This window comes from Gymnogyps californianus, chromosome 5 (genome assembly GCF_018139145.2).
Source record: "Gymnogyps californianus isolate 813 chromosome 5, ASM1813914v2, whole genome shotgun sequence".
NCBI lineage: Eukaryota > Metazoa > Chordata > Aves > Accipitriformes > Cathartidae > Gymnogyps > Gymnogyps californianus.
This window is the reverse complement of record NC_059475.1, coordinates 9,905,188-9,929,992: the sequence shown is the minus strand read 5'-3', so window position 1 is coordinate 9,929,992 and position 24,805 is coordinate 9,905,188. Positions and strand designations below refer to the sequence as shown.

General features: G+C 35.7%; 1 protein-coding gene across 1 annotated transcript in view; it reads right to left on the bottom strand.

Moving 5' to 3' along the window:
• Positions 1-24,805, bottom strand: part of SPON1 (spondin 1) — a 206,466-nt gene that overhangs the window by 135,188 nt on the left and 46,473 nt on the right. Inside the window, exons 4-5 of the mRNA XM_050897080.1 lie at positions 5,386-5,459; positions 4,583-4,705 (exon numbers count right to left, since the gene is read on the bottom strand). Coding sequence (XP_050753037.1) covers positions 4,583-4,705; positions 5,386-5,459 — 197 coding nt within the window. The remainder of the gene's footprint in view (positions 1-4,582; positions 4,706-5,385; positions 5,460-24,805) is intronic.

Sequence of the window (24,805 nt, the reverse complement as noted above, 5' to 3'; positions counted from 1 at the left end):
TCATTTCCTTACTGAGGGATACTAGTTTCTAACAGTCCACTAGATTTGTGTTTGAGTGGTGACAGCAGATTACCAGCAAAAGGTACATATAAGTGTGATTACACAATCATTAAATGTTATATTTTTGTTTACAGCTTTGTGCCCAAACATTATCAGGCACAGAGCTAGAAAGGGCTTGCAGTCAGAAACTTCCCCCAGCAGCTTCCTGCTGAAACAGAGGTGAAACATTTGCTTTCTATGGGCAAATGGTGTCCAACACTTCTTCCAGTAAACTTGAAATACTGGTAAAGAACTGCTCTTATTCGCACTGACATAGCTGTTTTTTCTGCTTCTGCATACTTAAATTATACATGTACCATGTGTCCTTCCCCCACCCTCATCCCAATCATTAGTAGGGGTTCCCTTTAATTTAGGAAGGGAGCGAAGAAGGGAATTTTGGTGCTTCTATATTCACTGAGTTTGCTTGCTCAAATTTCTCCTAGTGTAAGAATTGTAGAGCTAGGCAAAAGGATTCTTGTTCTTGTTTCTTGTCTTGTTGAACAGAAAAAGAAAAAAATGTAAAAGTTTGAAGAAGAAAATGTTAGAGAAGTCTGATGGAATTGAAAAGAGAATTGAGCAGAAATAAGGAGTCACAGAAGTCCCACAGTACTGGAAATAAAAATGAATTCACTTAACTGTCAAATAACACTCTGCAAAGATATGGGCATAAAGGAAAAGGATGAGAAAATGAACTGCTCACATAAGCAGACAGTCTGGTAACAGTGCAAAGACTGTAGGAGACGAGGGAGACAGAATGATGGAAAGAGACAATATTTAACATTTTTCTTTGCAATGCAAAAGGTAGACTAGCAGTAAAAACAGCTGAAAACTAGAATAAATGAATGAAAAATGAATAATGAAGTAAACAAAAGGAATGCAAATTTAAGATGTGAAAGGTGGGACAACGGAATTGAAAAAGACAGTGTGGAGAATTGAAGAGATAAAGTCAGATGCAGGAACCTAATCACAGGAGAATAGAAAATAGATTAGAAATAAAAAATGAACTCCAATGGTAGGGGAAAAAAGCTAGAAAAGCATAGCAAGCAGAATAGATAGATGAGGGAGATGGCCTAGCAACACAGCAAACAAAGCCTCCATAGTTTCCCTAGTGCTAAACTTGGACCAAAATACACCTACTGAGCTCTGAATTATAGGAGGCTTGATGTTTTCAGAGTCCATTAAAGCTAGTCAGTAATTGAGCCCCAAAGGGAGAAAAAACAAAACTAAACCTCCTCCCCACCCAGCTAATAGCTGAAGAGACTACAGTGTCAGAAGATGGTTTCTTGATCTAAGATCTAGTAATTGTTCCTTAAATATACACTGGCACCTTGTCAAACCACTGAGAGATACTGTCATTCAGCTCCAGTGATGGTACCACCAGTTTTGCCCATTCTTTCTTCCTAGCACACAGGTCTAACTATCTCACAAGTCATAGATGGCAGCTTTCCCTGAAACACAGTAAGTGACACTTACTGAAACTTATTGAAAGAGAAGGTTCCACATAGTCCCTACAAAAGAAAAATGTATCACTACAGAGGGGAACCAGAGTGCCTTGAAGTCTTTAGTAAAATGGGTAATGAATTGTTCCACGTGCTCCAAAGCTTCTCACGCTCCCTGTCCTAAACAGATCAAGAACATTGGATGTCTTTGCAACCAGGGCCCAGCCTTTTCCACTGAACACCTCTCCCTAAAGATATTGGCTCTGCGGAGAAAGCAGCTGGCCCACCTACTTGCCCAAATGAGCTGTTCAAAGTATACTACATCTACCCTAAACCTTTTACAAAATCTGTACAACGTTTGCAAATGTTTCACTCCTCACCTTGAACCTCCTATTTTTGATGAGACCGAAGAGACAACTCAATATAGTTTCTTAAACCTTTTCCTCTAAACGTCAAAGAACTTCTCTACATGAAATAATCTGAGCAGTACAAGGCCAGAGCTATTTTACATCACCAGTTCAATGTCACTATCCAATTCCTAAGACGGCAAGCAGAATACTGACAGCTTTCCAATGGTGTTATTTCACTTCCTTTTTATATGAGTAGTTTCTCAATTTACACACTTATATGTGTATTTTTGCATAAAGATGAAGGTGTCATCACAACATGAGAATGTATCCTCTGACATATTTCATAGATGTACCATATCAAATCATGATGGAAGCATATATAATTCTGTTATCATATAAGGGTGATACTGAAAGAGAATGAATGCTTTTAAGCCACAGGGCATATGTAAATACAAATCTTTCTGACTGGCAAAATGTGATAGGAAATTTAATAGTACCCCTTGAGCCAGATTTAATAACGAATGAAATATTCAGCTTCCACTAGTCCTATTATCAGGACTTGCGATAACTTGCAAAAATTACCTGAAAAGAATGCTCGCTTTTTTTAAGCCTTAGTTTGCAAATCAGTTTAACTTTTTTTTTCAGTCTGTCTGAGATCCATGAAAGCAAAATTGTTTGAAGAATTAGTTTTTTAACCTTTTCTGCAGCTGTGGTACACCTCTCTCCATTCACTCTATGGTTGGCACACTCAGAACAAGTTTGTGTTGCAGTGGTTTCATTCTAAGCAATACTTTATAGAGTAGGCACTTCTGATAACTCCTAAACAGACAATACACTTTTAAATTTAATGGAAGAGAGGTATTTTAATTGCACTGGTATAATAAGTGTAAAATTATTCCTAATCCATGGAGTCTGTGAAAACCTCAAAATAGTTTCCCAGAATTAAAAGTTTTGCACTGTACCTTCCAGAAACATTTTTGTGTGATAGCAAAAGAAAATACTTTATTTGGCAACAGCAGTTCTTTGGAGAAAAGCTAAGCAACAGAGTACATATTATTTAGGGATTTTTAAAGCAAGTCAGAAGGTAAGTTAAAGAAAAGACACAAAATATAAGTTTTATGATCTGCTTTCATTTTCAGCCATACTGATGGTATAAAAGTAGAGCAGAATTTTTTATGTGATGGCTTGGCAAATAATTAGTGATTTACCACAGTCCATCATGAATAGCATTTTATTTTAATATAATTACTGCACAAGTTCAACATTTTAAAGAATTATGTCAATGATTAATTTTCATTTTTAACATCACTACATCTGGATGAGATTGTTTCTCAACTTTCAGAAATTTCAATGTCAAATCTTATCAGCTGCTATTACTGGGCTTAATCCTGCCAGCATTATATGGTTATTTTTTCACTTTTCCAGTTTTTTAAGTAAAATATTAATGTAATTCACCACTTTGTACCTGGGGAGAGATAGCAGTCTACAGAGTCCACTATTGTGGCAAACTATTGCAACTTGCTTACTTTCAGTTACCTACCCATACTCTTAATGTGTTCACTGACTTGGATTTTAAAGAAAAGGCCATTTATCCCCAATATTACATTGTTAAGTCACACTAATTTCATCATTTTCAATCATTTTTGCATGCCCTATTTCTAAGCACCAGCTGAATCCATACAAATAATGCATATAAAGTGTGACACTCAGCAGATATATAAATCATCCAATAGCCTAAAAGACCATTCCTTCAATTACTGGTTTTGGCTTATTTTATCTCTCACATTATGCTGACAAATAATAATTGAATAATACTACATACAACTAAAATATATGAGAGACTCAACATAAGCAACATTGCTTAGACTGTTAAAACGGTGAGCTAATTGACACACAAAGCATTTGATTTTGACGATATTTTGACACTGTGACAATAATAAAAACAATAAATTGACATATAGATTCTATATAATAAACATCAGCCACAGACAATATAACAAAGTTTAACGACCAGTAAGTGTGATTCACGTTCTCAAATATTTTCCTAGCCTTTATTGCCACAGACTATGGAGTCAATAATGAAAGAACAAATGCATAATACACGTTTTTGTAACTTTAACTTTTTACAGTTTCTTGGGTTATTGCAACAAGAATACTGATTCTGTAGTTCAGAAACTTTAAAAATCCAGACAGGCAAAGCTCAGAACATGTATTTTATCTGTCTATTCAACCAACAAAGACAAAGAAGACAGAACATCCTAAGGTCTATATAACTACTGTCCTTGGGCAGCAAGATTCAGGGCTCACGAAAACTAACTGGCATCTTTCAAAAGACTTTGAAGGAAAACATAGTGGCTAGATTGACATGGTTATAAACTCAAAATTTTAGTGTGTTGCACATCCTTTGTGGCCCTTTTCTTAAAATTTAATTTCCTACTTGTACATTATAAGCCAGTCTAACCTTATTAAAAAAAAAAAAAAAAAGGAAAAAGTAATCTTTCTCACCATGAAGAAATCTTGAAAATGTGATCTCATACACACCTCAGTTCAAAATGTCAGGCAAATCAATAGAATTCATTTGTTATGTATAGCATGTGCAGAAAGATCCATGGATTTTCAATATTGAATGTTAGCAGTATTGCACACACGTTATAATTTACACTGCTGAGCTGTAAATAAGTAATGCATCATACAAGATCCAACCCTCTTCACAGTCTCTATATGGTACAACAATACTAAAAGAATGATACTCACGTGGAAAATCTTTGGGATGTGTTTTTTCTGACCAGTTTCCATAAAAAGTTAGCCTGTATTTGGCAGTTCCACAGGCACAACAATCTAAAATTGGTTTGTCAGTCACACCTTCTGAGGCTGAGTCTGAAAAAGCAGCAAAGTACCCATTGATAACGGTTACAACTCAAAATCAACAGATGACAGCAAAGTTGCCATAATAAATACTCCAGTAAATAAATCTGAGTTAAACCTATATTTTTTTTGTTTATTTTTAAGTTGGACTACACTAGACTAAACTAGAACCCTGAAATACCTGGATCATATTTATAAGAGGATGTAACGATTTAAATCTACGTTTTTAAATAAGAAGGCACCACTATTTCAGTCGTCTTCAGATTCAAAATGGTTTTTTTTTTCTGGTTCTTATCTGATATAGACAAAACTTCACTTGAGCTCAAAATACAATAGGCTTGAAATTTCTGGACAGCCAAAGCACACAAATTCTCCAGTGGGAAGCAATAACCAACTGCAATGCTTAGGTTTAGGAAAGGATGAAATAGCCCAGGATTCAATAAGCTAAGTGCCCTGGAGGCAAACGAGTTTCACACAAACACCAGGTAAAAAGGTGCAAGTATCACATCTAGGGGAAGGCAAGGAAGATTGCATGTATATATGATAAGGAAAAACATAATTGAATAGGAGATCCCAAATTTGAACCTGGATGAAACTGTTCAAGGCCTTAAAATTTTAGTTTGATATAATGAGTTAAGAGAAATAAGTAGAACACAACAAGGAGGTCAGAAAGATGTTTTACTTTACCTTACCTTGTTCACAAATTTTTTTGGTGAGCGAACCCTCATCTTGAAAATAAATTATGCGCTTCTGCACAATACTGGCTCTATAAAGAAAAAAAGAGTTTTACATATATTTATTCCTTAAAGGAAGAAGAAAATGCATGATAAAGTAGCAAAAGGACGGAACTGGACTGCTAAGACCTAGGCTTATTTCCCTCTTCCGACAATACATATACAGAATACAGGTATCCTACAGATAGGATATTTGTATTTCAACTTGCATTTGCATTTCATTACATTTTACAGAAACTTCGAATGTTATTACCTTTAAAGAAGTGATCATAGTCATATGGTGAGGATCTGTGCTCTTGAAATTCATGACGGTCAACTGAATATTCAATATTTCAATCAAATCTTATATTAAAAAACTGAAATTATATTCAATTTCAGAAAAACAACACAGTTAAAACAAGCAGCTGTTTGTATGAAATGACATGGCATTCTGAAGACATAAATACTTCTGATATATGACAGCAATTCAATGCAAATACCATGTAAAACAGAAGTTAGAAAAAGAGCTAGCATAAGCTGAAGTCTTTAAAAGCAATTCAAAGTTTCCAAAAGATAAGCCACTTTAAAATTAATTAAATCTAGAATACTTTATTAAGACTTACAGTTCAAACAAAATGCAAGTTTATAAGCTTCAGTTTAGTGGGGACAGAGAGGTTGAATCTTAAAATGATACAGGGAAAACCAGAGTTACTGTGCAATTTTATTTTTTACAGCTGGAATTGTACAGCTGAAATTTAGCCGATTTTTAGCCTCCCATCTGAGAGACCATAAATTGAATTTTGCGTCAAAGATCTTCAAGTCAGAAAAGCACCAAGCCCAAGTTCTTCTTGCACATTTGTATCATAACCACCACATGGTAAATGTCAAAAGCAATAATCAACTGGAAAATACGTTCAAGTGGCTCAGGTGACCCCTTCCAGACCTAAATAAACTTAACTAGCTTCTTTGATCATTTTTTAACTATAAAAATTTAATTCACATGTAAACTTTGTCTTCTTTCTATAAGAAAACAGAATTTGGTTAAACTCAAAGACATTCTTTGGACAGAGAGTATTCTGAGGAGAATATGCTTTGGGAGCTGGCACTCTTCTTTGTCTACCAGTAAGGGAGGACATTCTTCTAGCAACATTTTGTACCATTACTTGTATTTAAAACTCTAAATACGAAGGGCCAGATTCTTGTCTTACCTCAACTTTAGAGTCAAATAATTATCTTGATCTCACTAGAGTTATTCCTCACTCATACCAGTTGAAATGAGAAGAAAAATAAGACTATATATGCTTAGAAGTGGTGTTGTAGTGACGTAAACCTTTCTTTGACAATGTCCCACCCCATAAAACTATTAAAAATAAGATGCAATATTACTGTGCTTTCTTTGCCAAGATACAAGGTCAGAGTAGGAGGAAGAAATCCTTTTTTTCACATTATAAAGCAGCCAGGAGAATAACTGGGTTTTGTAAACCTCGTAAAGCTAGATCAAACTGGAAAGGGTGCAGAAACTACAGCTTGCTCTCATCCTTAATAGGGTTGGCATCCTCTAAAGGAAGATGTGGTAAAGGACAATACAGGCAACCAACCAAGGCTGTGAAAAAACAGCGTGAAACAGAAGAGCAAGACTGACTTTTACAAAAAGCAAGGGCATGATCTGCCAGTATTTCATCTGCCTCATCTTCATAAGGGAGTGTTTACAGTAGGGAGAACTATGAGCCTGTAGCAAATAACAGAAAGTGAATGAAACCTAAACTTTTTAAATCTGTCTTTTATTAATATGAGAACTGTCATGGGACAATTTAAACAGTGCCAGAAGAGGCTGACCCAGTATGTGAGAAGCAGAGTGAAAGCTTTCTGAGAAATCTTTTTCAGGGTTTCTAACAAGAAACAAGGGGAAAAAATAAAACAAACAAAACCACCAAAACAACTACTAGCAAGAATATGAGCCCAATGGCCAGGCTGTGACAGCGACATGCTACCTTAGTTTTTCCAGCCTTCACATTCAAAACCAAAGACAACTTTAAAGACTTTTTGGATGCTACACTGCAACTGAGAACCAATACTTTCACACAGACTCAATGAAACGCATACAGTTTTTGATACACAATCAATCATGGTTCTTCAAACACTGTACCATAAAACTGGAAAACAGTCATGTAGGATGATTAATAAAATGTAAAGTAACAGCAACCTGAGCTGAAATGTACCTGCATCATCACAACTCATATATTGTCAAGATGCTTTAACTTCTTATACACTGGCCAGTTACCAGCAGCCATCTTCCAAGGCTGATACTAGGGCCGATAGTATCTTCATTGATGAGGGGGTGGAATACAACCTCAACAAGTTTGCAGATAATACTAAACTGGGGGAGCAGTTGACATGCTGGAGGGTAAGGATACTATTTAGACAGGCAGATCCCGACAGACACGAGAAATGGGTTGGCATGAACCCCACGAAAAGTCAAAGGCAAAGTCTTGCACGTAGGATGGAATAAAGCAGTTACAACAGTACAGTACAGGGCATCTGCTAGCCAGAGAGCAGCTTTGCAGAAAAGGCCTTGAGGGTCATGGCGGACAAGCTGACCATGAGCCAGCAGCATGCCATTGCAGCCAAGGCAGCCACCAGCCTCCTGGGTGGTTTCAGCAAAAGCGTAGCAACCCAGTCAAGGAACGTGATTTCTTCCCCTCCATTTGGTACTTGTGAGACCACATCTGGAGTAATACAGCCAGTTTTGGACTGCCCAGTTAGAGAAAAGCATTGCATTACTAGAGAAAGTCCAGTAGAAGGGCCATCAAAATGATTAGAGGAATGGAGCCCATGACGTCTGAGGAGAGGCTGAGAGAACTGGGTTCACTCAGTCTAAAGAAGAAAATGCAAAGGAAGGATCTTACTGCTTGTTGTCTTCAACTACCTATCGGAAAGATACAGAAGAGGTAGAGCCAGATTGCACTTCTCAGAAGTGCATGGTGGTAGGATGCAAGGCAACAGGCAAGTGGGGACACAAGAAATGCCATGCAGATACAAGGAAAACCTTTCTCACCACAAGGATGGTCTAAGTGATCAAACACCGGAACAGGCTGCCCAGACAGGTTGTGAAATCTCCACCCCTGGAGATACTCAAAACTTGATCAGACACATCCCTGAGCAACCTACTCAACCTACTTGATGTAACACCACCTACTTCAAGCAGGCAGGTGAACTAAATGACTTCCAGAGGTCACTTCCAACCTAAATTATTCTATGATCCTGTGCTTTAAATATCATTTTAAAGAACAGGTTTTCCAAAGCTTACTCAAAAAAACCCCCAAAACCTCTTAGAAAATCCAAACAAACAATAACAAATAACAAAAGATATTACAAGTATTTAATTTCAGCAGCAGTTATTTTAGAAATAAAATGTAGAAAGATTGTTTGAAGCCTGAAGTGTACTTATATTATTCTTTTTGCTGCAGTTAGCTTGTCACTGTGAAATGTCAAGGGAACAGTTCCTTTTCTAACAACAAAAGCTTCACAGCTTTCTGAGTCATTGTCTCTTCAGCTGTGTTTGAAATTATATATGGAGCCAATAATGTAAACGCGAGTTTTGTGACTGATTCCAAGTGGAACAGGATTGGTATATTAGATGATTGCATAAATACCAAAAGCAGGCACACAAATTTACAAATACTCAGACAGAAACAATATTACCTTAATTTTAAAATAGTCATTGTTTTAATAATCAGCTTCTAGACTGATGACAGACCAAAGTATCTGATCAGTGTATTTACCTACTTTTTATCACTACCTTCCCCCCCCTCCCCTTTTTTTTTTTGACGTTTTATTCCTCTATAAAAGTTCTGATTTGGACTAAAGATTCTTTCCTTTGGTTTTGAGGCTTCAAAACAAAAACAGCTTCAAAATGGAATGGATAACTTTTACAGAGAGGTAAGAAAGCTTTTAAGAATTTACACAAGGTACACATCTGCTTAGTCTGCATAAATCCTTCCCGCCAATTCCAACGCGCAGTGCTGTTTGAACTTTATGGGACGGGGAGAACCTATTGCTTTCCCCTACATATTAACAGATTTAAGTGGATCTTTAATTGACTTATTTCTCTCTTTGACTGTCAGCATACCAAGGAATAAAAAAGAAAAAGGAAACAAATGTGACTCCAAAAATCTGTTTGTTTCCCATTATCTTCAAAGAGATACTTCTGGATTCGTGTTAAGTCTTTTCCATCACCAAACTAAGGAGCAAAACCTTATGTTACAGGCACATATACACCTAGCAGCACCTGTTTTTATTAAAAAAACCCAACAAAACTAACTCCTAAAAATGTTACTTTTTATTTCTGTTTTGTAGTTCTCTCAGCAAAATCAAGGATTATCTGGTAGCTTCTGTAATATTTGTTTTGGCAATACTACTTCAGAATGTTGTAGGTTGGATACAAGCAGGTCAGAGTCTCTGTCCTGTCTCAGTTTGGTCAGACCACATCTGAGCATGAGGGGTGTGAGACCTGCCCTGAAAGACTTCCCTGGAATAAGAATGTCCCTTCTCCAGCACAGTTCCACAATGATTGTACCATCCTGCTGTGAAAAGCTCTACCAAAGTCACATAAATTGCATGTGGGATATTAACAAACAGGAAATGTCATAAACCATAAAAATTCAGAGCAGCCTTGGGAATGCTCCAAAGTCATATGAGAAACAGAGTTGGTTTTGGTTTTTTTTCTTTCTTCTATAGAAACAGCCTTAGATCATCTTCCTTACTCTTTTTGTCAAATCCTAACATCAACAGAAATACTCTTACTTTAAATTGCCTCTGTGGGTGTAATGATGTGACAAAAGAAGTAAGGAAGAGGATCTATAAGAATTGTTCTTATGACATTTTTTAAGCTTACATCAAAACCATTAAGTACAATATTAGAGTTACATTTTAACAAAACAGGTTTTGCCAGAGCTGGTGAGGATACCCTAAGTTTCACCTGGATATTGAGAAATAATCATAAACTACTGGATTGCAGTTAAGAAACTTTTTCTGCTCTATATTACTTATGAGTTAACCTTGTCTTGCCCTTCCAGCCATCAAAATTATTTTCTTCAATTATTCCATGCCTTACTGATTTAATTACATTATTATAAGTTGTTTCCCACCCCAGAAAGCTACTGAGAATGATTATACTTAACAGGAGGTTAAGTTCATTTGCTTTTTTGGTTTTGTTGTCTTTTGGAGAGAAAGGATTTCTAAAGGTACCATTTACCTTAGCACTAGAAAGTGAGGTGAAAACCACATATTTACATCTACTATAATTTTGTTGGTGCTAGTGGATTTTGTAATTCTAATGCATTATTTAGGACGTTCTCATTTCATTTCCTTCTATGTTGTCTTAGAAAAAAACAACCCTATGTTTCTGTCAAGCACTTACAAGGTCAGGAAGCGTGCAAACGCCCAGAATTTTACCAACAATGTTTACTTCTCCTTTTAATATTTAGGAGACTTTTATTAAAAATAAATTAAAATTCCTCTGAAAGCACATACAACTCTTTAGCCATTAGATGCCCAGCAAATTTTACACTGGTAGGGTATTTGACAACTACATTCTTCAAAATAATTTTCAACTAGGAAACTGTGCTCAGTCTCACCAAAGAACAAGCTCCATCTACACCAGAATCTAATTTTGTCATCAGCCATCATTGGCAAGGGCCAGTACTATTAAAAACTTGCATGAAATTATTTCTTTCTTGATGCCTAACGTAGGAGCTAACACAGATGGTGTGGTTTTTGTTGTTGTTTTGTTGGGTTTGTTCATTTGTTTGTTTTTAAGTATGTTGTTAACACAGTTTGAGCAAACCAACCAGACTTGATATTTGATGTTGGATAAAACACAGTAATATTCATGTGAAGTTTATCAATGTTGCCATAATTCAACATTTACATTCCTGCACAGGATGAGTGCCTTTTCTCTAAGAGATTAGTCAGATGAAAAACAACAAAAGCTGCTCACTTCTAAAAAATTCAGTGCATACATATACACCAGAATATCCTTCTTCAGTTTTATTTTTCAACATTTCACCCATACTGTCAGAAAATATAATTGAGAGAAACCCCACAGCAAGAGCAAAGTACTCTAAACTTGTCTTACAAATTTGCTCTAGCTTCAAGATCCTTTTGGTTGTCCTTCATATCATACTCGGGTATACCATCACAAGCATACACGGGAGCTCACTGACTCAGGACTGATTTGGCCATCATATACAATACAACACAAAGCTCTAAGGGAAAACACAACTATGTATGCTGCTATCTTGTATTTGCCCTCAGAAAATCTCTCTGTTCTTTGCTTGAATGGCCACAAGACATAAATATTAGATCTAAAATCTTCTGGATAAAAACTCATACTGACAAAATCATTTCTGACATGTACGCTACACCTATTACTTGCAAAAAAAAAAACCACCAAAAAAACCCACCAAAGGCAAAAAAGATGAAAGAATGAGTTTGTCTAGGACTCTGAGAAAATTTCACATTGCTTAAAGCCCATTGCTATTCGTGAGCTGTATCTTTACCAGGTATTTTGCTAGCCATCATTTTTTGTAGCAAGTACCATCTCCTTGATTTTCAAAACTAAGCATTATAAATTATACTGTAAAGAAAAGTCAGAAAAGATTGGATAGGACTGGATGGTTGGAGGATATATTTATTTTGTTATTCTAAGTGCTGCTTTCGTATACTAGATGGAAACAATCTATCAAAGGTGGGAGTATAGTTTTTATCAAGCTAGTGAGCCCAAAGTCATATTACCTGATAGCTATATTCATTGAGCTAACTTGCGATAAGAACCGATGCAAAGCACTTGTGTATTAACTAACAAATCCCAAAATGAAAATGAAAAATGAAAACAAAAAGTAAAACTTATCAAGCATTGTTTTATTTCTGCTTAAAAGGTCTATGCAACCTGTATGACACTCACCCACTTGCATAGGGAACTCAAAGACTTGATTCCTCTGGGTGTTCAAGAGAAGCAAGAAAACAAAGAGGCAACCATATCCCCATTTTCAGTCTGTAGCCTGCTTTACCTGCTATGCCAGGACGTGGCAGAAAACAAACCACACAGGCAAAGGTCACATTTCAAACCCTCCCACATGCGCTACTCTTCACCAGTCCTCAAGTTCCTTGCTGTCACTACGTGACCTCTGTTGATTTTGCCATTATTGCACAGCAAGTGTGGACAGCTGTGACACAGTAAAAAGCATATTTGCCCTTTTACAATATTTCTTTTAATCTTTATATCCTACACATATTCCTCTCCCCTCTTGAGCCACCTTCCCTCACTCCAGGTTGGGGGGATCAAAAAAAAAACATTTTTTTTGTGTATTGTATTAAAAAAGTGAAATAAGTAAAGTAAACATCACCATGAGTGCCCAGTTAATGAAGCTTGAAAAAAGTCCCCAAAACTTTAGAAAAATTGTTCTAAATCTTTAATACTCTCAGGAGATTCAGAAAGGAAGTAAGAGAATTTGTAGATAAAAACAAAAATATCAGAACTGTCATTCTCCAACTATTGTTTTGGAAGAGGTGTCAAGTAGCAATATACTGAAGTTATATTTTAATGAGCAAATTATTTGCTTGTACAGTCGAAAATTGTATGTCAAGAGCAATATCCTAACCAGGTCCATCCACTTGTAAAATACTGATTACTGGGTATTCAGTAACAGGAATCCAAATTAGAATAAAGTATTTGATGTTTTCAAATCCAGAAAAATCTTCACCTCATTTCAGTTGACAGGAGCCTGAAGGTTAAAGCGCCACAATTAACAGAAAAAATTAACACCCACTGAAACTAAGCTGACTTGATTTGATGTTAAAATGCTTAATATTACTTCTTAAAAGAGACCTTAATATTATGAATGTATTTGCCTAGGGAAGTTTAGTTTTGATGCAGTACCTTTAGTACTTGAGGTTAAGTCTAACAGCACAAATCCACTGGAACTGGATCTGGAACCGTCAGAAGAAGAGACTTGCCCTTTCCTTAGTGCAGCTGAGACACACGTTTCAGCTTTCAAGAATTAATACCTGTAACAACTGAATCTCTTCTACCTGGGCTTTTCTAAGAGCTTTTGCTGACAGCTGAGACTGCAGCTTACTGAACATTCAGACAGCTAATGCCAGAAGATAGTGGCTGTTTACGGTGAAAGATACGAGTGCAGAGAAATGAAAGAAAAAAAAAAAAAAAAGGAGATCTGAACTTCCACGCCTCACTGAAGACAGATAAAGAAGGACACAAATACTGAAAACAGCAAAGACCACCCTGCTCATGCAACACATAATTATCAAAGAATGATCAAATTAATCCATGAAATTATTCTACATCATTATGGAGGTTTTCACCAAGCTTCTCCTCTTACTCTTTGTTCAACATCTGCTGCAACAAGTTTGTGGCTGAGGACAGCGTTAGGGTAGTGTCTCTAGTTCATACAATTGTTCTGGTTGCAAAAATTAGTTTCAGTAAGGATTTGTAGCAAATATTGTTGCAAAACTTTGATACATAGATTTTTGGAGAATGCAATGGCAGAGAACCTGTACAGCAAGGTTTTTGCTCTTCCTGCTTCAGCTCTAAAAATGCCAAATTCAATACAACCTTCTTGTGTCTGATTAGCTGCCACATCAGTAGCACTGGTAGTAGTTTTACTACAACAGATCAAAAAACCAAGCTGGCCCCAGTAACCTATGAATACATAAAAATATCCGTACCAGAGCTCTGCTCTTCAGTCTATGTTTGGGAATGCTTAGCAGCTGCTTGGACAATACAGAAATGAAATATTCACCTGTACTGCCCCATCATGATGCAAATAAGATGTCTTCTTTAAAGTATACTCTGCCAGGATGATTGACAGGAAGCATAGAGCTTCCAATACTTCTATTGCTCTGTGGACATTAATATTAACGAACCACAGATTAGCCTCAGAAACTTTCAGTAACCTGATCTCTTTTATTGTGCCCTAATCAATATGGGAACAGAAGGTCAATGCCCAATCATTTACAAGCAACACCTATACATGGGATTGAGGAAGATTTTGAAGGATTTCAGTACAAAGTTACAGCACAAATCACCTTTGGTTCACTGGTGGAATTTCAAAGTATATTGATGGAAATGGTGCCTGGGGCATGCACGCCTTGAACCTGAATGGGACAACATACAAGGAACACTCTAAGCAGGTCAGCCCAGCAAACAGACTACAGTAGTCCTTGAAGTTTAAAGACAACAAAAGGCTGGGTCGGTTGTGATTTTACCTGATTCAGATTATTCTGTGAAGGGAACACAATACTGGATGTTTGACTAGGTTAGGAGAAGGTAAAGGCTGGGCAACAGAGCTATTTTTGAATAAGGATTGGTGCAGAAGAGATTTATAAGCACGGGAATTGCCATGGGGATCAGTTGTGAATTAGGCGTCTAAAGGCTCAGAGGAATAAGAATCAAGAAGCTGAACAGGATAATAATGGAGGTTCAGCAGCTAAAGCAGTGGCAGACCTGGGACATATGAAGTAAACAGTAATGGCTGTTACTAGAGCACAGCAGAAACAAAAGGACCAAGAAAGTAAATGGAGAAAGAAGAATTGCTAAACATGCTACATGAAAATCAGAAAAATACCCTTAGGGTTAAGAAAATAGAAATGTTGAAAGGTACAGAAACAGGTGTTAGGAAATGGATGAAAAATTGTCTGAGATGTGCACAGGGAGGGCAAGAACAAAGTCTAGTCATATCTCTGCTGCAGCAGCGGGTTGTCAGACTGTGGATGTATTACATACAGATTATATACATTAGCTCCCCCAAACAGTCTGGCTTAATGAAACTCCTTGGAAGTGACTAATTCCTTCTCAAGGTGATTTGAAGCCTTTTCATCATACAGCAGCAGGGAGAGGAAAAAAAAACCCAACAGTATCAAGAAATCTTTTGCCTCTGTGAGGCTCCTGAAGCCTTGTTGACCCAGATAAAGGTCATCATTTCATGGAGGAAGTGATTACAGCTATGCTTAAAGGACCAGGGATTAAGCAAAAGCTACTCAGTCTGTATCTCCCTCAATCATCAGGACAAGGAAAGCACACGAATCGAACTATTAAAGGAGCATTGTGAACAGTAGTAAGTAGTAACGGAAAGGATTAAGATGATAAATTACCCTTCATATTAGCAGCTTTGAGAAGCAGACATAGACTAGGAACTGGAATCCAGCCCTACCAAGTTTTATTTGGAACAAAAGTGCAGTTAATTAGATTCTTAACTTCACTAGAAACTCCGAGAGGGAGATATTTTAACGTGGATAATTGAGATACACCAAGTGTGATTAGAGATACAGGATGAAATAGAGCAAGGGATCAGACATTGTAGAGACATGCAGGGGTGCTCCTTCAGATTTGTGTATGGGAAATAGGTGAATCAATGATGGTTTTGAGATTGACACCCAAGCACTGCAATTTAAACTTTTTCAATGGTTGGTTTAGATTTCAAAACTGAAGCAACAAGGAAAACAAATCTCCTGCTCTTCAAGACAAAACCATAAGGTATATATATCTGACTTTGTTTTTTATAGCAGGCAGTCATTTGCTCCCACCAAACATTTACACAGAAAAAGAGACAGAAAAAATACATGCTTTGAAAATTAAAAACATACAATTATCAGATACGCTGATGTTGATGTTTGAAAACCCAGATGTGCCCTGCAATCTTATGCTGCTGTTGATTGTGAGATGACGCTCTAATGAGAACTGACCGACCTTCTACTGAAATCAATTACCAACTTCAGTTTCACTTAATCAGAAGAGAATCACAGCCTGAATTTCTTCTGATGCATGAGTAGCCACTGGAAAACTAAGAAATTATCAGGACAGCACTTAAAACTTTATTCTTGCTGGCCCAAGTGGCTTACTGATAAGGACAATGCAGAAAACACATATCCAAGTATCTGTGAAATTTGCCTCCTCTTCAAGAGTTTAGCTTTATTTTATTTACTTGCCTGAACATATTTAGTACTTTGTGAGTAGAACTATGTGTGGCAGAAATATAGACTACTACTATAAAACTAAGAATGAAGAGCTATTTGTGTTTCTTCACTATATTGAAGACAATGTTTTGTCCACGATTTTTTCCGAGAAATTAGATAAATGCCTGTTCATTAGTATTTGTTATCTAAATTAACTCTGATGAACAAGACAATTTGTTTATGAACCATCACGAAATGGTGGTACCTTAATACATGGCATCATCTCTGCAGCATGGAACATTTTTCTATTTTGTATACAAGTTCCTTGTCTCATCACGTATCTACTTCAGCAAACAACTGCAAGGCAATTGCATCATGAGAGAGCACACCTTTTTTTCTATGTACAGAACAAGTGTATATTCCATTTTCAGAGAAATCTATGGAAAGAAACATTATGATAGGTAATCTGTAGAACTTAAATGAGTTGTTGATACATATTAAGGCTATCACCAGGCTACATACACTGTCAGTGCAGTGAGCGAGTGTCAAGCTCATTATCCTCCTAACGAACAGAGCTGATTCTTTCTCTAGACACAGGCCCCTAGGTCTGCAAGCCTATCCTTTCTGCAGCAAATGAAAACCCAGAAACCATTAAAGAAATCAAGTGTGCTTGCTGGTGCATTGCAAGACTTTAAACTACAATCTGCTGAAGCAGTGAACTGACTGAAAGACAAATCCATTTCTTCACGAAAGCAGTGCAAAAAGCATTCAGACTGCTGCTGTTCAGATAGCAAAGATACTTAATGCATGTCTAATGAAGTAGAAAAGATAGAAAAAGTGGGTACCTAATTACTGCAAGGAAAAGAAAGGAATGGCCCACCCAATTATTGGTTGAATTTAATATTTCAATCCTTTCACATATCCCTTCAAAAAACTGCCAAACCAGATAAGTAAAAAGACAACAAGAATCAATTCAACAGTCAGTTTACACGAAGAACAATTCCTTTTCTAGGTGTTCTTTTCCTTTCATAATTTCTAAAGAATTGCAATAATATATGTAGCTGCTCCTTTAAGGAAACAAATCAGAATTGATTTTGTGGTGCTTCATATGAAAAAAAGAATCAAGATAAATACCACGTTCAGCTTCTGAGACCCTTATTTGTATAATACATCACTCTTAGAGAGTCTCCAGTTAATATATTTAAATCCACATGAGAACTTAAACACTATTCAATGTAAGTAAGGATGGCAGAATCTGACACTTTGTTAATTCAGCCATTTGCCTTTCATACTGAAATATAGCTGTGCTTGAAATTTTAAATGTAAAATGTGCTATGCAGAGCTGTTCTAGATTTTTGTGGGCACGCAGACAGTTCAGCAAATACTGAACTCAGCATGCTAGAAAAATTTTGCTAACATAGAAAATTTCATACAAAACAGCACACCCAATATAGTTTCTTAAATTTAACTGCAGGTTTACTTATACACCCTCATAGAAACACATAGTCTTGAAATACCTGAACAGATTGTATTACAAAGGAGCAAATGACCAGTAAGATGTGCCATTTTTATGACTAATTTAAATTAGACTTTGTAACATCTAAGAATTGCCAAAGTGTTGTAGGATTGAGACCATACACTGCTAATTTCAACTCTCTTGTCTGCGTCTATAGACATTTTGAATAACGGAGGATCTTGCCAATATATTCTAACAGCACATTTTATTAAAGCCTCCTAGTCACTGGGCACATACTGGATAAAGTCATTGGTTACTAAAATTAAAAATGAACCACATGATGTTAATTAGCTTTTTCATTATCTCATTTCATCATTACTGGACCAAATTTGCCCTTCATTGTTGTTGATGTGAAATGATAATACTATTACACTACAGTAAACAACATTGTGTTTGTATGACAGTGGGCCCACTGGTGCCCTGGTTTTAATACAGAGACAAAAATATCTTTATCTGTAAACTGTAGAAATAGTATGACATTTTGATTCATAAATAAAATACGTATTTTAAAAATGTAGCATACTGCATTAAAATAATGCCTTCAGTTCCTGACATAAGACAAATGACTTCCTTAACATGAGTTGCCATGCATTGAGAAAGCTTAATTTCAGTTCATGCATTTATAAAAAACTGATTTAAAACATTCAGTAATAAAAAATGAAAACACTTTCGATGTCATCAGTAGTGACTCTGCTTTATGTTTTGAACGGAAATCAAATTATGACTATCATGATTATTTCTATTCCTTTCCTCTCTTTGTTTCCCCTCAAAAATTGACAAAGGCATTGAAGTCAAATTAAACATCTGTTTGTAAAATAAACTGGAGTGCTACTGACAGCTGCTGCCGAATGGCAAATGTTCTACAGCTGTCAGGCTCCTAAATTAACAATGATATTCATTTACAAACAGCAAACAATAAGAAAATTATGGAGTCTTTTTTTTTATCCCACTACTTGAAATTTATGAAAATACAGAATCTACTAGAGACTTAGCCAGAAAGAAATCAGAGTTTACTGTTTTATTTCCCCACTTACTGGGAGCAAAATTCAGACAAAATCAGATTTCAGTGCAAGATACTTCAGAGAACTTCCCTCCTTACATGTCTTAAATTCCTTTGCATTTCCTCTCTAGGATATGTAAATAGATGCAATAATTCTTCGAGTGTTTATCCTTCTCCAACACAAATTTTGTCAATAAAAACATTTTCTTGATTTTTCTTACATCTTTTTAGATTTGTAAATACACAGATACATCAAACTAGCAGCTTTTTTCAAAATTTTATTTAAAATGCTTACATATTAATTACATCAGAATTAGATAGCAGGATTTTTTAGACAGCAATGTTCATATGTTTAAAACAAATGAATTTGCTTTTTCTTATTTTTAGAACTCAGCTGGAACTCACTGAAGAGTTTCACATTCAGTGCGGTTATGCATACATCAATATTTTCATTAATAACTTGATGGAATAGAGAACAAGTTACTGACTGCAGATAGTATCAAGCTGTAATTAAATAATGTTAAGCACAAAGTCCTAGTTTTAGATAAGAGTAATTATTTGCACAAAGACAGAAAGGAAAAAGCCAATGAGAGAAGTATTTGATAGCAGGATGAAGGAAGTCTAGTGGATCAGAAGTTGAACACAAGTAAATGTTATTCTCCTATGAAAAACAGCAAACACTACAGTGGAAGCACTTTCTCTAAGACCATGCGGAGTCATGTAAGGCATCTGTAGGATTACAATGCCCAGTTTTGGGTACAAGTCAAGGATATAGATCATTTGGAGAAAGTTCAGACAAGACTAATGAGAACAATCAGATATCTAGAAGGGGAAAAAGATTGAAGGAATTGGCGTTGAGTAGCCTAGAGAAAAGACGACTGAAGGAAGGCATGGGTTGAAGAGAGGGTTACAGCACCTGAGAATAAGGGGCATCAGAGGACTCGTTTTAGCAAAACAGTAGCAGTGACAGGTAAGTATTGGCACCACTTATGGGGACTGCCAAGGCTCCACCTTTAAGAAGAACAGAGGTGGACAGAGGCAACAAAATCATAGAGTTCATCTTATTGTCATACTGTTGTCAGACAGTAAAAGACTTGGGTATTTCACCAAAGTCCCTTCTAACATAATTTGCTATGGCTTCTCAAGTTTTATCTTCAAGTTTTGGATCAGCAAGTAGAATTACTAGAAAGCACTACACCTGACTTGCTACTTCATATGATTTTTCCAAGTGCGCAATTTAAACACATAGTAAGTATCCTTAGAACAGTGTTGAGAATCTAGAAGGACCAAGAAATTCAGCATGTATAATTGTTAAGAAATAAAAGTGAAAGTTTTAAGTATCCCATATATCTTTGTTAAGTACCAAATGAGAATACAGTTGACTTCTGATCAGTTCTGTAAGTTTGTGTCAACCGTTAACCTTAATGAATAATCTTAATTGCAGTATTTTCCCAGAAAGTCTGGAGAAAATGCAATGATGATCAAAAAGAGAACTGATATCAGTGTCTTATCATAAAGTATGTTGTACTTTTCTAATGCCTGAATTCCTACCCCACTGCACATCAAAGGCCACAATTTTTTTTTTAAAACAGCTTGTTTTACAAAAAAACAAGTATTTGTGCAAAATAATAACCATATGGACCCATGAGAGTAATTGCCTGTTACTTCCATTTACCACAAAATGTGCCATAGCACTGATTTTTTTTAATATGAAATTATCGTAGGCATTTTCAATGCACAGTGTGAAACAGTTAAAAATATTATCCTTCATAATAAAACCATAACTATATTCCTCCTACCACTAGAGGAAAGACTATCATCCTCTCCTTACTCTTTTTTTTTCCTCTTTTTTTTTCTGTTGCTTTGCACTCCTCAAGGAATAAACTCATCTTTCAGTAGCAAAACCATTAAGCTGCTTTGGAACACTATGCCTTTGCAAACAAAACAGCATATGAATGAATCTAGCTAGATTTTATAGGATTACTATATTAATTGTGCTGTAAAAAAGATTATTTCGAAGAACACAAAATTACAAGAAAATCCATTTACAACACTTTCCAAATTCATGTGCTCCCACTGTGAAGTCAAAGAAACAATATTAAATCTGTGAGAAAATGAAAGTGAAACAGATTTTTGTTTTAAATGTAGATGTGTTTAGTCAGTAGATCCAGGGGGTTGCTACTGTATATATTAAAATGCAAATATGCATTTTCACAATCTAATATTAGAGCTGCTATAAATATAGAAGCTGTATAGAAATGCAGAAGGTTATTCTTCCTTCCTAATACAAGCAAACCCTCTGTGGGTGTTTAGCTTAAAAAATGAAATATGAGGCTGTGAATTAGTTACATTGCAAAGTTTAAATTTTTGTCCTATTTGTTTAGTAAAAAAAAAATAAAAAAATAGCTGGACGAAGAAAACATTGAAATTATTTTTAAGGAATTAGAATAGTGCAATACTAGCATACAATCTTTTCTATCTTGCAGTGTTTTATAAAGAGTCACTGGCCTCTAGTTGCTTTTGAGAAAACAGGGGTATTGAAAAATGAGTTGAGCTGTATATGATAACCCAGTGTGAAAGATAGGAATGGACTGAAATCTACTCACTTCCAATCTTTGTCCCTAGCCATTTAAAGCTGTGCACATTTCTGTTACATTAACTCCTAGAAGTGAAGAATGGGGAAAAAGGAAAGCAGGTCAAAAGAATCACATATGAAAAATTAGTACATTTTCCATATATCAAAGGTTATATTTGTTCTAAGGACTGTTAAGATGTATAGAGATATCTTAGATTGCTATCTAATTGTGTAGAAATACTTAAAGTGTCTACATAAAATATTTTAAGCTATGCACAAAGAAATATTAAGCTATACTGCTATTATCTCTATCAAAAATGAAGTTCAGAAGCTACTGCTGTTGTCATGTGGTAGTTAACTGGAAGATACAGGTTTACAATTTTTTAAACTATTAGTACAGGAATTTTGATCATTTCTCTGCATGCAGAAGACTCATTAATTCTACTGGGAAAATCAATATAGCTATTTATAATATGAGAACTGTTATCTTCTATTGTTCCATAAACAGCATATAATTGTTACTGAGAGCTCTTGCTAGGCAAGGAAGGCAGATTGCTCTCCATTTTTCCTTGGCCATTATATTTAGTCATAATGGAAAGCTTTCAGTAAATGCTTTGTAACTGTCCTCAATTGCTCCAGTATTAGCATTCTAATAAACAGTCAGGTAAAATTGTTGACATGTAAGTATCTGGAGAATCGCACAGGAAGACTGAAAGGATAGATGGAAAAGATTGAATCACAAGCTTAACATCCAATTGAAAAAAGCAGTTTTTTTGTTGTTTTTTTTTACACTTTGAATATTTAGAGGTATAATTTTATAGTGAACTCCTCATAGCTCTTCAACTATGTACTAGTAGCTCATCTGCTTCAAAATAAACAGTGTGATTTTTGAATAAGTACAAATCCACGAATCTCTTTTTCAGGAAATACAACCCCCAAGTATTCAGAAATCCTAAAAGAGCATGTAAAATCATCATATTTCGCATGTTTTGGAACATTTAAAGAATACATCCCATGCAAAGCATGTAAAGAAACCTCCAATTAAGCAAATGGAAAAACACCTGAGCTATATATTACTCAGGTAAGTATCCCGAAAAATCAAGGAAAATTGCACATATCAGGGTAAGTACAGCTTAGCAAAGAAAAGAAAATGTTTTAGTGGTAAGAGCATCAGGGAGGAGCAAAGAATGTACTTGTACTGCTTAATCACCTTAGTCTAGTAACCTGAATAACTTAAAACATTGCCCCACTCCCCCTGCCTCTGCCACCTCATAGATACTGATGAGGAATTTGGGACGAGACTGAAAAGTAACACACAAATTTGTCAGCTGTAACTGCACATCATTCTTTTTTCTTTATTGTTTTTTAAGTTCAACGGTGTGATCATCTATCAGATGTTCCTTTTATATGACTGGCAACAATTTCAGAAGAAGCACTGTAGCTTCCACCCATTTAAAGGAGTCTGACTGATGCAGACCCACTCTGTAGCTCATTGACAACTGGAACTTCTTTATGGTAGGAGTAAATTTGTGCAACTTGTTTTTGTGATAGAGAATCATAATATCAACACTTTTAGTAAGAGAGATTAATTTTGAAATGCATTTCATTTTGACCATTTCAATTTGGCATTTCTGATAAACACTTTTCCTAATGCAGTGTTATTGAGTTGGTCATGTATTAATTTACACACCACAGAGCTGCTTTTGTGTTTTGTGGGTTTTGTTATCCAGATGCCTTGTGCTCTGTTTCTGGCCCAGGGACTCCCTGGTTGGATCTCATCATGAGCTTTGAGTCTAGAGAAGAGATTTGGCTGCATATCAAGACAGTTTCAGTATGTATATGTAGTTATGAACACATGGGGGTTTGTGACATCTGGTTCCTTTGCATCAGGTTCTTCTTTTAGTCTTTCCAATGTCACGTTTCAGCGTAGTGTTTACTCAGAGTGAGATGTCAAGTGACCTGAATGAATATAATGCTTGAAATCACAAGAAATCAAAAAGTATATGTTCAAAAAGCTCTAGCTGGAGTTCATTCACCCTCAGAGCTTTGAAGGCTCAAGAGCAAGAGGACTGCCAGAATCCACATGGAGGTTGGAAACTGAGTATTATATCCAAGGTGTAGACCCATGGACTAGAATTGAAGTTATCCTCATAGGTATGATAGCTTTGCTACAGTAGCACAACTACCTAAAAGATTTTGCCAATACATACTTGATATACTAAATATATCATAGTTTTTATTTGGAAGACCACAGTTCTTTAAAATTCCTCTACTGTCTGACTACACACAAACGAAAACCAATGTAATTAAAATCATGAAGATAATTACATACGCAGAGAAACAGTAAGTTTCACACTTTTCCTCAAAAATTATAAAACATTTCCCTAGAGATGACTCAGAAAACATTTCCAGAAACAAACAGCAGAGACATGATGATGAATACAGTGGATTTCTGCAAGTAGTAATGGTAATAAACACTATTTACAGATACCGGATTTTAATTTGTTGGTTGTTTGTCAGCAAGAACTTTTGTTATATTTACCATACAAGTCACAACCATTGCCTGTAAACTTGATTATTCCATAAGCCAATCAGAAAACTGTGGTTTCTTTTCTAAACGGTAAATTGAATATAACTTATCTGCATGTGACCATCATTTATTACATTAACAATTAATCTCAGACTTAGCGAAAATCACCAAATGCTGAAGGAGGAAAAGATAATTACCATCTAGCAATACTTGACTCTTCATGAGATCTACACCAGCTGACAGATTTAATCAATTTAGATATTAACAAGATTCTCCCTACCATAAAATTTTAATATGTGACAAGATAAGACAATTTACAAAGTTTTCTTCACTCTTGTTTTATATTACAGAATTCTAAAAGTACTTGCCAAAAACTATTTGTTCTGTATTTTCTATCAATTACACGGCTCAGACCTTTACCTACCTGTCCAGTACCACACTGAACTGAGGCACTGTATCTTGAGGAATACAACTAACCAGTCGAATCTAGAAATCTAGGGCTAAAAGCAGCCTAAACGAGGTGATTCTTCATCACTGCTAAGAAACTTTTAATAAACACTTATTGTCTTTTTTTTGTCAATGGTGTAAATCACTAATTGAAATCCATATTTAAGATTTTCCTTGTTAAACTAGATAAATCTCCCTCAGCTGTTTTTTTACAAAATTAAGCACAGTCTCTGAATGTTAGCTGTCAGATATAAAACCAAAAAAATGCACATGTGCTGTTCTACTTTTGCAGAAAAGTAGAACATGCTAAACCAAGCATGACAGTCTACATGCAGAAAAAAAGTTTAAAAAAAAAAGGTA